This window comes from Sus scrofa, chromosome 14 (assembly GCF_054392235.1).
Source record: "Sus scrofa isolate SSC_HxYL_T2T_F1_AM1 chromosome 14, Sscrofa_HxYL_maternal_Yorkshire_Landrace_v2.0, whole genome shotgun sequence".
Lineage (NCBI taxonomy): Eukaryota > Metazoa > Chordata > Mammalia > Artiodactyla > Suidae > Sus > Sus scrofa.
Window position 1 is genome coordinate 57,289,580 of NC_139396.1, and position 13,263 is coordinate 57,302,842.

The following is a 13,263-nucleotide window of genomic DNA, read 5'->3' on the forward strand; positions in this document are numbered from 1 at the left end:
CGTAGAATCCGATCGCACTCGGCTCAGCAGCGCCGCCCGCGAGCCCCGCCGCCGCCGCCGCCGCTCAGGGCCCCTCCCCCGTCCCCCCTCCCCGCGCGGCCGGCGCCCGTCACGTGATAGGGCGCTAGCCAATGGCGGGCCGAGCCGCGGTCGGCGGCCGCCATTGCTGTCAGAGTGAGAGAGCCCGGGGAGGGAGGAGAAGCGAGGCTGACTGGGGAGGAGGAGGGGGGGGTGGGGGAGGAAGAGGAAGGAGGGGACGTCGCTCGGCTGCCGGGGTCGCCCGCTGGCTTCGTCCGCACCCCCCCCTTCGCGAGTTCGCGCTCCGCGGCTGCGGCGGCTCCGAGGCGGCGGCGGCGGCTCCGGGGCTCGCCTCCTCTCACGCGCCGGCGGGGGCCGAGGGGGAGTCGGTGGCTGGAGATAAACAAGGCGGCGGCGGCAGCAGCGGCGGCGGCGGCGGCGGCGGCTGAGGAACAGGGAAGGCGGAGGCGGCGGCCGGCCCGCAGCGCCGGCCCGGGAGGCAGCGGCGGCCCTGAGAGGCGGGGAGGGCGCCCGGCCGCGCGGACAGCGCCCCCCGCCGCCGCCGGAGCCGCCGCCGCCGCCGCGGGAGCAGGAAGGAGCCGCGCGGCCGCCGCGGACCCCCCCGCCGGCCCGGGCCCGCCGCCCCCGGCGCGGCGTCGCCGCGGCGCCTCCCACCCGCCCGGCGGCCCTCCCGCCCTCCCCCAGCGGCGGCGGCGGCCCGGCTGCCCCGCGCTCTCCGGCGAGGCGCTGCCGCCCGGCCCGGCCTCGCCTCGGACGCCTCGCTCCGACATGCCCCGCTCTGGCGGCCGGGCTCGCGGAGGATCATGACTGCGGCAGCGAACTGGGTGGCGAACGGGGCGAGCCTGGAGGATTGTCACTCCAACCTCTTCTCGCTGGTGAGTAGCCGGGCTGCAGGGAGGGGGCTATGCCGGGGTGGGGGGGGGTCCCCGACCTCCGCCGCCGACCTCCGCCGCAGACCAACTTTCTCCTCCCGCCGCCGGGACTTCGCCCCTCCCTCGCCTCTCCCCGCCGTTCGCCTCTCGCTGATTCTCCCCCTTTTGGATCGTCTCTCCCTCGCCTTGGATCCCATCCAGTGTTTATTTGGCTCTTTAAAAATCATTTGTGAGCGCGGCGCTCGGCGTGGAATTTGCATGTAGAAGTCTCAAAGCTGCGGATTCTGGGTCGCACTTCGAACGCCCACCCTCTGTTGCCATCGCACTCCCCTTCCCCTCCCCTTCCCCCCCCTTTTTTTCCTAAATGTGGAAAGCTTTGCCTTGTGCTGCCCGCGCCTGCGATAAGCAGCCTTTTTCCCCCCTTGTCGGATGGGCTGCCCGCCCGCCCGCCCGCCTTTTGAATTTTTAAAAAATTCCATAATGACACCTGCAATTTCGCCCGAAAACAGTTGATTGAATGCGATTGTGTCAGTAAAGGACTCTTGCACCCGAAGCTCCCGCGATTGTAAACATCGACAGCCGCCTGCCTCTTGGGGCTTACTACGCTGGAGAGCCGTAAAGCCATTGCACCGAGCCGACGGAAGGTGGAGAAAGCTTTTTCTTTTTTCTCTCCTCCTGTGTTTTTTAAAAAACTGTTTTCTCTCTCCTAACACACACACACATACACACACACACAGCAGCAGCAGCAACAAGCTGGGCGGTTTGATAACATCGCTTTTATCTGCCTTCATCTCCCTCGCGCTCTCTCTCTGATAATTGACAACTTTTCCTTCGGATTTGAATCGCCTGCCTTAATCTTGAAGCAGTTAGGGTGTCAATTGTTCTCCTGGAAGCCTGGCACCCGACGACGGCGTCTAGATTCAGCGAAATTAAAAATGTATAGGGCTCCAGCAACTCTTTCCTGGCGGTGGCAGTGACATTTGGTGGTAAATGCCATCTTTGCTTTTTATTGGGTCGTATTACCTAGCTCTGAAAACATTCACGTTGTTAAACCTGGCGTTTAGGCTAATAATTGCAGTGCGTGGTCTTTAAATATGTGCTTTGTGCATGGGTTACTGTATATATAGCTATGTGCCCGGGAGACTACGAATTTGTTTAAATATTGAGCAAAGATTTGTAAACAGATGTAAGGCAATTATGTTTCAGGCGTAGAATATAATTGGAAAATTGGCTGAACGGTTTGTTTAATTTAGCCTTAAAAAAAGAAAACCCCAACTTATTTTAAGTTTTGTATCCTTTTTGGGGGGGACTGCCTTTGGAGAGCTTGCATTTTTGAAATTGTTTTCTGTAACCCCTGCTGTAGATAGGAGCATTATTTTCTCTTAATCCTTGTTTACACTGGATAAATAATTTAGTGTTCAAATTGTAATTAGTTGCATTTAATTATGGGTAGCATAGATGCTTTTTTTTTTTCTTTGAGACTAGTGGAGAAATACAGATTCTTGCCAACTTTTCAAATGGAAGCTTTATTTTTTTAAATAAATTTCATTATGCAGATAAAAAAAATCAAAACGTGATTTTTACCTGCAAAGACCCAATGACATAGTATCTTTGCTTTCACTGTAATAAGATCAAGTCAGTTTTTTCAACATTTTTATTTAGATATTTAATCTTAAAAATCAATGATAAGTTGCGAGTCTTCTTTATACTGTGAAAATTTTCCCTTGATCTTTTGCTATGTGGAACTAAAACTCATTTTGCTGCTGCTTTGCTCCTCTCAGTCTGTCATTTAGTATTAGTCAGATGCAGGGACTTCCATAGATTAGCAAACGTATTGATTAAGGGGTATTTAAATGGTTTTTGTTTGGCGGCTGGTGACCACTTTGACACTTTAACAGGGAATTAAAATAACCGAGTAGACCAGTATTAGTGAGGAGAGATTCCAAATTACCATATATCATGCTGACTAGCAACGGCTTGTATGTATGTGGCTAATTTATATACAGTACGTTTTGTAGACAAGTCAAAGTACATGTGTAGCCTGTCTTTCGGAGATATCATTTTTTTATCTTTTTTTTTTTTTTTTAAAGCTTAAGTAAGAATGATAATGTTATAGAGATAAGATGCTTAAGATTCTTTTGGAGAGGCAATTTGTATGCTTTGCTGTGCTTTATGACTGACTGAAGGTTTATGCTTTAGATTTTCTAACCTTTTTAAACCAGGAATTGATTTTTGAATATACTTTTTTTTAAAAAAAAAAAAGCAATTACTCTTTAGGTAGCAACTTTGAAATGCAGAACTGCAGCGTTGTTTGGGTTGATTTTTTTTTTTTTTAAAGGACTGTAGAATGTCTACATTCTATTGTATGTAGAAAGTGGATAGGTACAAATTAAAAAAATTTAGGATTCAGAGCTGTTGATAATTATAAATTTTACTCATTGCAAATTGAGAATTTTCTTGAAAATTAGATATAGCAGCAACCTAGAATATCAAAAATATTTTGCCTAAAGTACATTGTTTGGAATTGTTCATTCCAAAGGAGATAAAATCATCACCTGCTCAAAATAAAGCATGTATTATAAGAACTTGTGGTGCATAATAATAGCATACATTTTTCTTTTTGGCCTGCAGTTATTTTTTTTTTTTTTAGTCAGAGGAAAGTATTGCTTATAGAGAATTTACCTAGATGCTCTTTAATGTAGATTGAAATGTAAACTAGAAATTATTAAAGTTCTGTACCACATTAATGAGCCATCTACTTTGTATTACTTTGAGGTGTTCACATGGCTTAGCAAAAGTTGATTTGTGCAGTCAGATGCCTTAAGATTTTTTGTTAGTCCTTTACTTATTTTACTTTCTGATTTTCTACTGCACAGCATCACAGTTCCCAAATTCTCTGTCATTCCCCTCACCCCCTTTTCCTAACATGTGAAAAATGCCATTGTGTATATACGATATGGGTCATTGTATGTGTTTCTCATTCTTACTGTTGTGGGATTTGTAGCTACTGCATTATAAAAGTCTGCCTGGCTGTGCCTTTGTGACTCAAAACTGTTTTTTCATGCTGTCCATCATATTTCTGGGGGACTCTTGTTATATATTCACTTAGTTATAATTCAGTTAAGTGTGTTAAATCTGCCCTTTTGGAAAGTGTAACAGTATGCCCTATGGTATGTTAACTCACTCTTGTGGAAAGACAATTTTCAGATCTAAGTATAGTTTTGTTTCTTTACTTTTATTTCTCAATTGAGATGATATGGAGAGGAGCAATTTTGTGTGCTTTAACTAGATTTAAGTATACATTCTTTGACAGGAAGCAGTCTTATCCTTAGGTATGCTCCATATTTATGTTCTCTTTGGTTAGAGTCTTCCTGACTATGGAGTAATTGGGTGATGATAACAAATTCGTCCTCCCTGAATTGAAACATATTAGTACATAATTCCTATTAAAGACCATTCATTTGAAGATTTTAAGGTAATCTGTTGTTGACCTGCTTGCTTGCTTGCTTTTTTTCTTTCTTTCTTTTTTTGCAGAGGAGGAAGATAGTTGTAAATGTAGAAACTTTGATATCTATTCTTTTGAGTTAGAACCAGATGGGGAGGCCTGTCATTTGAAAATGAGGAAGAAGGAATGATTAATCTTCTCAAGTGCTAGTACATGTACAGGGTATTTTTTCATCTCAGTTTCCAGTTTTAGTATTTATGCATAATGCATCTTTTTTTTTTCATGATGGTTCATTTTCTTTAATGAAAATATTTATAATTTGCTAATGTATGTTTTCTGTTTTTAGTTTTGTTAGTAGCACATGGTGTACAGTATTTATATATTTTTAATGGCAATAATTGCTACCCGGTAATAGTTGCCATATTAACCTCCAATTACTAGTAAATATTTTTAAGTACATAATAGACAGCAATTTAAGGCATAGTGTAGCAGTTTACTGGACTGTTTTAAAGAGCCATTTGTACGTGTGATGAGTTCATAATTTTACAGAAAAAATGTATGTAGGATTGTGCACTACAAAATATGTTGCTATGTTATTGCTTGAAGTGCTCATTGAGAGGAAGTTAGGTTGAGGCTGTTGCTTTGTGAGAATAAAGGCGGGATGTGTGCCTTTAGGACAGTGTCTATTAAGTTTATGCCAGGTGCTTATGTAGCTTAGCACTTTTTTTTTTTTTGAATTTTTGGTCATTTTTCTCATGATTGTATTAGGTATTTTGAAAAAATCTCTTAAGGCATTCTTTTAAATAACATTAAGTTTTAGTAGTGGATTATATTAATTTGGTATGGAAAAATTGATTCATCTTTTTTGTTCACTGGCTAATTTAGCCTAGTTAATTGTAAGTTAATTGTATTCATCAAACACTTTCAAAGGTCTCCTCTGCTCTTGAGGTTAATAAGGAAGATACTGTCACCAGTTTCTGCTATGTTCTATGTACTATGTATTTGCAAAAGATAAATTTGTGGTATAGTTATTTTAAAATGGATGAAATTCAGTGTAAATAGTAATAAGACTGTTTATCTGGATTTTTTAAACAAAGTTAATTCAACTCTGTCTCAAAAAGTTTGATTCAGAGACAGACTATATATTTTTCTGAATGTTTTGGCTTATTTTCATTAGAAGAAAATAATCTCCTTTGAAATAGTAGAAGGTACTGATTTTTTTTCTGAAAGCAAGTGGTACATTTATTTCACAGATGTTAGCTAGTGAGAGACAAAGTTATATAAGAATTAGTAATATGGTTGAATATTTGATATTATTACTGAGCTGTGCATTGTAACCATTTATTAGAAATGGAGAAAAAAGATTTCTGGAACATTGTTTTTAGTGTCTTTATTTAAAATGTTTGTGTGCTAATCTGCTTTACACACTGTGAGTGTTGTGACCACCAGAATTTTTGTCATATAAATGTTCCTATTTTGAGAAATTACATTTAAAGCATTGCAAAGTGATGTAAATTAGGTAGATAGACCAAACATGTGCTGTGGGTGATAGTTAAAAATTTTCGCACACACAGTCGTGTGCACATTTATTTCATGGGGCTTGCTTAGAGATTTGGAATTAATATTTGTAATGTGTTTTGGAATTTAGGACTTTTCTTCCCTCTTGAATCATTTAACTTCTTTCTGATCCTGTTCAGATAATTTCCTTTTATAGTATATGCTTTCATTGTTTATTCGAAAGATTTGGAGGTGTTAGCTTTGTTCTGTTGAGGGAATTAACTTCATTACATAGGGGAGATGATTTTCCATTAATCTTGGTAAATATTAACATAAACGAGGAATTGTAAATTCAGATTCATTTGCATGAATGAAATATGTATGCTTGCCCAATTTTTGTTTAGTATAAAGTCACTGGGTATATCAGCATAGTTTTCTATCTTTGCTTTGGCTGGTAGAAAAATAGTTTTAAATTGTTTTAAAATGTGACTGGTATTTGTTTATTTCACAGACAGCTCCCCACCCTACTACGTTGTTTCGTTATTTAATTTTTGAAATCATCTGTTGTAGAGATTGGATTCTGTCTTCATAAATGCGCTATCATAGTCTTTTAGAACTCCTGTTTACTTGCATTTGTATTAGCATGCTTTAGTTACATTTTTTGGAGTGCAGTTGTTTTCCTTTTTTAAACTAATAAAATGTCTTTTAGAGTACATTTGGATTCTATACTGAAAAAAAAAGATGAGAATTAGAAGAGTCAGTGGTGTCCAAGGGAGAATGTTTATGTCATTGGCATTTCTGTACTTTTTTTTTTTAATGTATATTTCTGAATGTTTATTTTCTCATTCTGGATGAATTGTGGTAGAATCTTATTAAAACCATATTTCTACTACTGTGAAACAGCACAGAGCTGGGTTGACAGCTTTCTGCTTTTCATACTTTTTCAAGTACTGTGAAATTCGGTTACTGTTAGGGAAATCTCCTGAGTTGATTATTTTAAAAACTTCATTTGTGTCTTTATTTTACATTGTTTAAATTTGTAACTTAAAAGTGTTGCAAAGGGGAAGATAAAAAGAATCAGGTAAATTTGCAGGTAAATAGTTCTTTTTTTCCTCAATCATCACTAGATCTCTTTATTGTAATGATTTACATCAACTTGTATTGAATCAATGCATTAATTGGATATATTTAAGACATTTGATATTCAAATTAAATTTGAGGAAGTTATCTCAAATAAAATACGTAATTGTGAATAGACTTCATAATATTGGGGGGAAATTTCAAAGATTGATCGTCTAAAGTTTATTAAACTGCATGAAAACTGATCCCCCATCATTGATTCATTTCTGAGAAAGTATTTTTGCATAAGACACATGAAGCTTCCTCATAGATTTTCACATACAGGAAAGATGGTTAAATCCATCTATGCTTAATTTAAGAGCTAGTAAGTAAGGTATTCAAAAGAGTAACATTGGTGTGAAAAAAACATTTTGTGTTAGCATTTCTCACAATTGATTGTTAATGTCCTAAAGAGAAATGAGGAAGAACATACATTTATCTCATTCAGGAACCAATTCCTAGTTTTTTTGCATGTGTCTATGTCTGGCACAGTCCTACTCACCTTTTAAGTAGGTCACATGTCACCTCCTCTGTGAAGCTTTCCTTGACTCCCACAGATAGAACTTGCTCCTTTTGTGTACCTTCTTCTAGCTCCCTCTGATAATCTTATGAGCTTCTGTAGGGCAGTGACCCTGCCTAAGTCATCTTTGCATTCTTTTCATAGTTAAGTGCTAATTAAGTATTTGTTGAATGAGTGAATTACTGGACAACTATTCCCTTTTCCATCTTTCCTAAAGGAGTTTCATTGCCCATTTAGGTCCTGATCACAGTATGTTGTTTATTATTTTTTTGTTGAACTCGTGTAGCTGTTTAGCTCTGTATTCTGAGTATGTATTATCTTGGCTGTATGTACTGTGGCTTAGTAATATTTTAGATGAATTCTAGAAAATGTTTATTAAAGAGAATTTCAGCTGGTCAAGAGATGCATGCTTAGACCTCAGAGGAATAAGAATTTGATTAGTATTTGGATTTTATATAGTATAGTAGGCAACTCTATAGATTTTGGAACCTGTTGGAGAGTTTGGGGCTTGATCCAGAATTCCTTGATTTTTATTCTCTAAGCCGTAAAAAGAGGTCTTTTGCTCAATCAGTCGCAGGATTGCTTTCCATGAAACCAGGCAGTAATAGAGAAAATTGAGTGCTATTTAAACTTTTTTTTTTTTTTTTTGCTAGTGACTAGATTTGGTTGGTTGCATAATGATTCTGCTGAGCCTCAATTTCTTGATGGAAACATGGAGGTCAGAAGGTGTGAAAAAATCATTTTGAATATTTTTTAAGGAAAGCACTTTGGATAACTACATAATGTTTTTTAATAGGAAGAGACTTATAGCAAATTACAAGTACAAGTTGTAGAGTAGCCTTTAGGCAGTTTACCAGAAAGTTGAAATGGCAAAATTACTTGTTTTAAGTATGGGATGTTTTAGGTTACGTTGTATTTGTGCCTTTCAGGGGGAGCAGAAGATAAATTGTTCTTGTGTCTTTCTTCATAAATAAGCCATCTTTATATGTTAAAAAACTTCTCACTTGTGTATATGGTTCATAGTTGTGTGGTGTGTTTTTAATAAGTGAGTGATTTTGCTATATCAACCCTCAGCTCTCACTGGCTGAGACTGAAGATGAACTATGGCTCTTATTTGGTAGTTCAAGCTATTAATTCCCTGGCAGCTCTGGAGGGCTCTTTGAACTTTAAATAGCAGTTCTATTAACATTTTGAGTTTTGTCTCAGGGAATATCAGAAATAGTACTTAATAAATATCTTTTTCTTTTTAAAGACTAAAATCATGTTTTAGTCTGACACACATGTCACAACCCTTACTGTGTTTTGAACAAAGTATATATCCTCAACTGCCAGCCAGTTTCTATTTTCCATTTAATAGTGCAGCAACATCTAAAAATATTGTTTAGACTTTGTTGAAGGAAGGAAAGCCCCTCCCTCCCAGTCTGTAGTTTTGTATTAGTAATGTTGCATATGGATAGTGTCTTAAGTTTATATCCAAAGTGTGGAATTTTACATGTAGGTGGTCTCCAGCATTCTAAATATTAGAAAGTTAACTCGTATGTGAGTTTGCTTTCACATAAAAACCTACTCTTAATTCTGCTACAAATTATGGTTAGCCTGTTGTATTATACTTAATTATTTGTGTTATAGAACTGGAATGTTATTTATGGCAGCATTTTTATAGAACGAACTTAACATTTATTGTTCCTGTTTAGGGTATTAGGAGAACCTTTCCTCTGAGTTTAGTGATGGTAATCAGAGCAGTCACTCCCTAAGACCCATCTTAGTTCCAGGGAGTGGGAGTGAGGACGACCCAGACTCCAGGCCCACTTCTAAGTCTAGGAGAGGATTGCTATCTGAAAGAGAGGCTTGAAGAGAGTGTTGAGAAGTGAGCCCTCCCCCCTGCCCCCCATGGGAAGAGCAGCAGTTTGGGAGCAAAGATTTAAGCATATTTTCCCTTCCCTTTTTGAATGTATTTGACGCTGCTTCCTCTTTGTTGATATGGTTTTATTAAAATGCTGAGAATAGTGATAGGTCCTATGATGTCATCAGGAAAAGATTTTGTATTTCTTTGCTCTTTAGCCCTTTCTCTTTCTTATTTCGCTCAGCCCTACAGACCAACTTTCTACTTGTTATTTTATGTGGAAAATGAGGACTTAAGAGTCTCAGCGAAGTGAAAAAGAGAATTGGGTGATATTAGATGGGGTAGCCAATAAATTGGCTTAATGTTATTATTATTTGTATGTTATGTTTGAGAAATTTAGGACATATATAATTCATTTTCAAATAATTGACATACATTCGAATTGAATGAAATCTGGCTTGGGCTTACAAAAGGACTGAGGGTCTGATATGTGGGATAAAGACCTACATGAACTATTTAGTTTCTGAGATTGTATATGATAAGTGCAAGAGGGAAAAAACAACATGGGCAGATAGTCTAGTAGTTCCCAACCAGAAAAAAATAAGTGAAATTTTCAACTGGATCTTGAAGGAATGGATGGATGTGGCTTGCTAGAGGAGAGTGGATATTCTTTGTAAGCTTAATTGACAACTCTGAGTCTGTCCTTGAGAATATTTCCTGAAATGGTATTATAGGAGAGCACTTCTAATTTATGACCTTGGTTCTTGGTTTCCTTTTAAAAAACAATGCAAAAACTTACTGAAATCCACTTTTTGTTAGGTGCAGAATTTGAAGTGTGGGTGGGCTGATTTAGATTAAGAAATGGTGATGTTAAAATAATCAGTTTTCCAAAATAATTCAGTACTGAACTTTAAAAAAACAGTGCTATATTATGCAAAATGCTAATGACTAAAGTGACAAATATTTCAGAAACTGGACAGACGCGAATCTTAAATGAGCAGATGGGATATGAAACTAAAAGTGGGAGATAATCCAAGATGATATAGAAACTATTATGAGAAATGAATTGAGGAAAAACAAGTGTGTTAAATGGTATTACATTTAATAATATGTTTAAAAGCCTTTCTAGGATTGCTCTCTTACATAGATAAATTGAAATTGTTGAACTATATAACCTATCCTTCTTTAAATTTTGTGCATTTTATTTTTTATTTTTTTTTGCTTTATTTATTTATTTTTTTAGGGCCGCACGCATGGCATATGGAGGTTCCCAGGCTAGGGGTCTAATCAGAGCCACAGCTGCTGGCCTACATCACAGCCACAGCAACTCAGGATCTGAGCTGTGTCTGTGACCTACACCACAGCTCATGGCAATGCCAGATCCTTAACCCACTGAGCAAGGCCAGGGATCAAACTGGCAACCTCATGGTTCCTAGTCGTATTTATTTCCATCTGTGCCAAGACAGGAACTCCTAAATTTTGTGCATTTTAAACAAATTAGATTTTGGCCCAGAATTACTTCTAATGAAGTCTAGACATTTAAGTTATGAATGTATATGTTACCTGTTACTTCACTAGACAGTATAATTTTCTTTATCTGACATAAATTTTTTTTTTTTTGTCTTTTCTAGAGCTGCACCCGCAGCGTATGGAGGTTCCTAGGCTAGGGGTCCAATTGGAGCTACAGCTGCCGGCCTATGCCAGAGCCACAGCAGTGCCAGATCCGAGCTGCGTCTGCAACCTACACCACAGCTCATGGCAACTCTGGATCCTTAACCCACTGAGCGAGGCCAGGGATCGAACTCGCAACCTCATAGTTCCTAGTCGGATTTGTTAACCACTGAGCTGTGACGGGAACTCCATGACGTAAAAATTTTTAAAAAGAATATTCATGATTTTTCAAAGACAGTTGTGGTGGATCTTGATGTGGGGAGGTGAGGAGTGAAAGCTGAGGAAGTTTGCTCTTTGGGCAATTTGGTGCTTAATTGAAATCATTACATTTGACAGTTGAGGGTAGAATCTGGATTACAGTGGCCTGTGGAATGAATGAATGATACACTCTTCGGTTGAAGGTTGATTGTGAAGCAAGCAGTGATATGAGAGTAGGGAGGCTAAGAGATTGAAAGGTGCGAATTGAAGGAAGTTTTTCAGAAGGCAAGAGCTTCATTTGTATTTGTAGACTTGGGAAGAACAATAGTGGAGAGACAAAAAGAAAGATGAAAGATATAAGAAAAGTTGATAATTACCCAAACAAGTTTGGCTGGAAATGGTGTCAAGAATCCATGTGATGAGGTTGGCACTGGAAAGGAGTAAGACACCTCTGAGAAATAAAAGATATGAAGATATAAGAATACACATGTTAAGAAAGTGGGAACAATCTTAGTTGTAGCTTGAGTGCTTTTTAAATTAAAAGATTAAAAATATTGAGCCTGGGAGTTCCTGTTGTGGCTCAGCTCTAATGAACCTGACTAGTATCCATGAGGATGTGGGTTTGGTCCCTGGCCTCGCTCAGGGGGTTAAGGATCTGGCTTTGCGGTGAGCTGTGGTGTGGGTTGCCGACCCAACTCAGATCTGGTGTTGCTGTGGCTGTGGTGTAGGCTGGCAGCTGCAGCTGATTTGACCTCTAAACTGGGAACTTCCATATGCTATGGGTGCGGCCCTAAAAAGACCAAAAAAAAAAAAAAAAAGAGCCTGAAAAAAAAATTAGCTAAATTTGCATATTACTTGATATGCTTGTTACTATCAACCATCTTTGTTTTTATTTTCCTTTAATGGTTGTTTTAAGTAGGACAAATGTCACCTCCTTAGGCTATGCAATACTGATTTTGAGCCAGTCATACCAGAACTGGTATGCAGCTGCCCAAATGAGAAGCTTTATTCAAAGTAAGCCCCTCTGGGAGTTCCCGCTGTGGCTCAGTGGTTAACGAATGAGACTGGGAACCATGAGGTTGGGGGTTTGATCCCTGGCCTTGCTCAGTGGGTTAAGGATCTGGCATTGCTGTGAGCTGTGGTATAGGTCGCAGATGTGGCTCGGATCCCAAGTTGCTGTGGCTGTGGTGTAGGCTGGTGGCTACAGCTCCAGTTGGACCACTAGCCTGCAGTGTGGCCCTAGAAAAGACAAAAACAAAACAAAGTAAGCCCCTTTGAAGTAGGTCAGATATTGATGCCATTGTATGTAATATTTTTTGGTCCTTTTCTTTTGGAATTTCTTCTAGAAACAGTTTAGCCAGCCACCTGAGAAAATCTTACTTTATTTTAGTTTTTTTGGCTACAGCATGCAGGATGTAAGTTCCCAGACTAGGGATTGAACCCAGGCCATGGTGGTGAAAGTGCTGAGTCTAATCACCAGACCACCAAGGAACTTCCTGAGAAAATCTTAAAGTATACTTCTTTGGGAGTTCCCTTTTGGTGCAGCTGGTTAAGGATCCTGTATTGTCACTGTAGCAGCTCCATTGCTGCTGTGGCATGGATTCAGTCCCTAGCCTGGGAAATTTCACATGCCATGGGGTTTGGTCAAAAAAAAAAAAAGGTATACTTCTTTGGTCATTGTCTTTTCTTCTTAGTTCTGCTTTTGGCTCTAAATTGTGCTTAAGTCAGAAATTTATTACCTTCTGATAGGGATCTTATTGATGATGAGCAAAAGTCCTAAGAAGAACTCTACTTTTGGATATACAGTTGACCCTTGAACAAATGGGTTTGAACTGCATGGGTCCACTTATACATGGATTTATTTCAGTAAATAAACACTACAGTATTATGTGATCTGCGGTCAATTGAATCCACAGATAAGGAGGACTGCATTTGTGCCAAGAGTTCCCTGTTTTGCTTGTATGGTTGCTTCCTGGGTTCTGAGTCTAGCATTATAGTGTACCTTGTTTTCATACAGTTTCAGTGGAGGTGGACTTAGTGGTCCATTAATTGGTAAGAC

At 39.6% G+C, this 13,263-nt stretch overlaps 1 protein-coding gene across 10 annotated transcripts in view; it reads left to right on the plus strand.

Moving 5' to 3' along the window:
- Nucleotides 1-749: 749 nt before the first annotated feature.
- Nucleotides 750-13,263, plus strand: part of MED13L (mediator complex subunit 13L) — a 324,733-nt gene continuing 312,219 nt past the window's right edge. For 5 of the 10 annotated variants that reach the window (XM_021073120.2, XM_021073121.2, XM_084994191.1 and 2 more), the window contains exon 1: nt 750-914. In XM_021073120.2, coding sequence (XP_020928779.1) covers nt 843-914 — 72 coding nt within the window. In that variant the 5' untranslated portion in view covers nt 750-842. Of the gene's footprint in view, nt 915-1,314; nt 1,898-13,263 lie in introns of those variants that run through there. The other 5 variants (XM_021073124.2, XM_084994194.1, XM_084994193.1 and 2 more) reach the window with 2 other exon arrangements.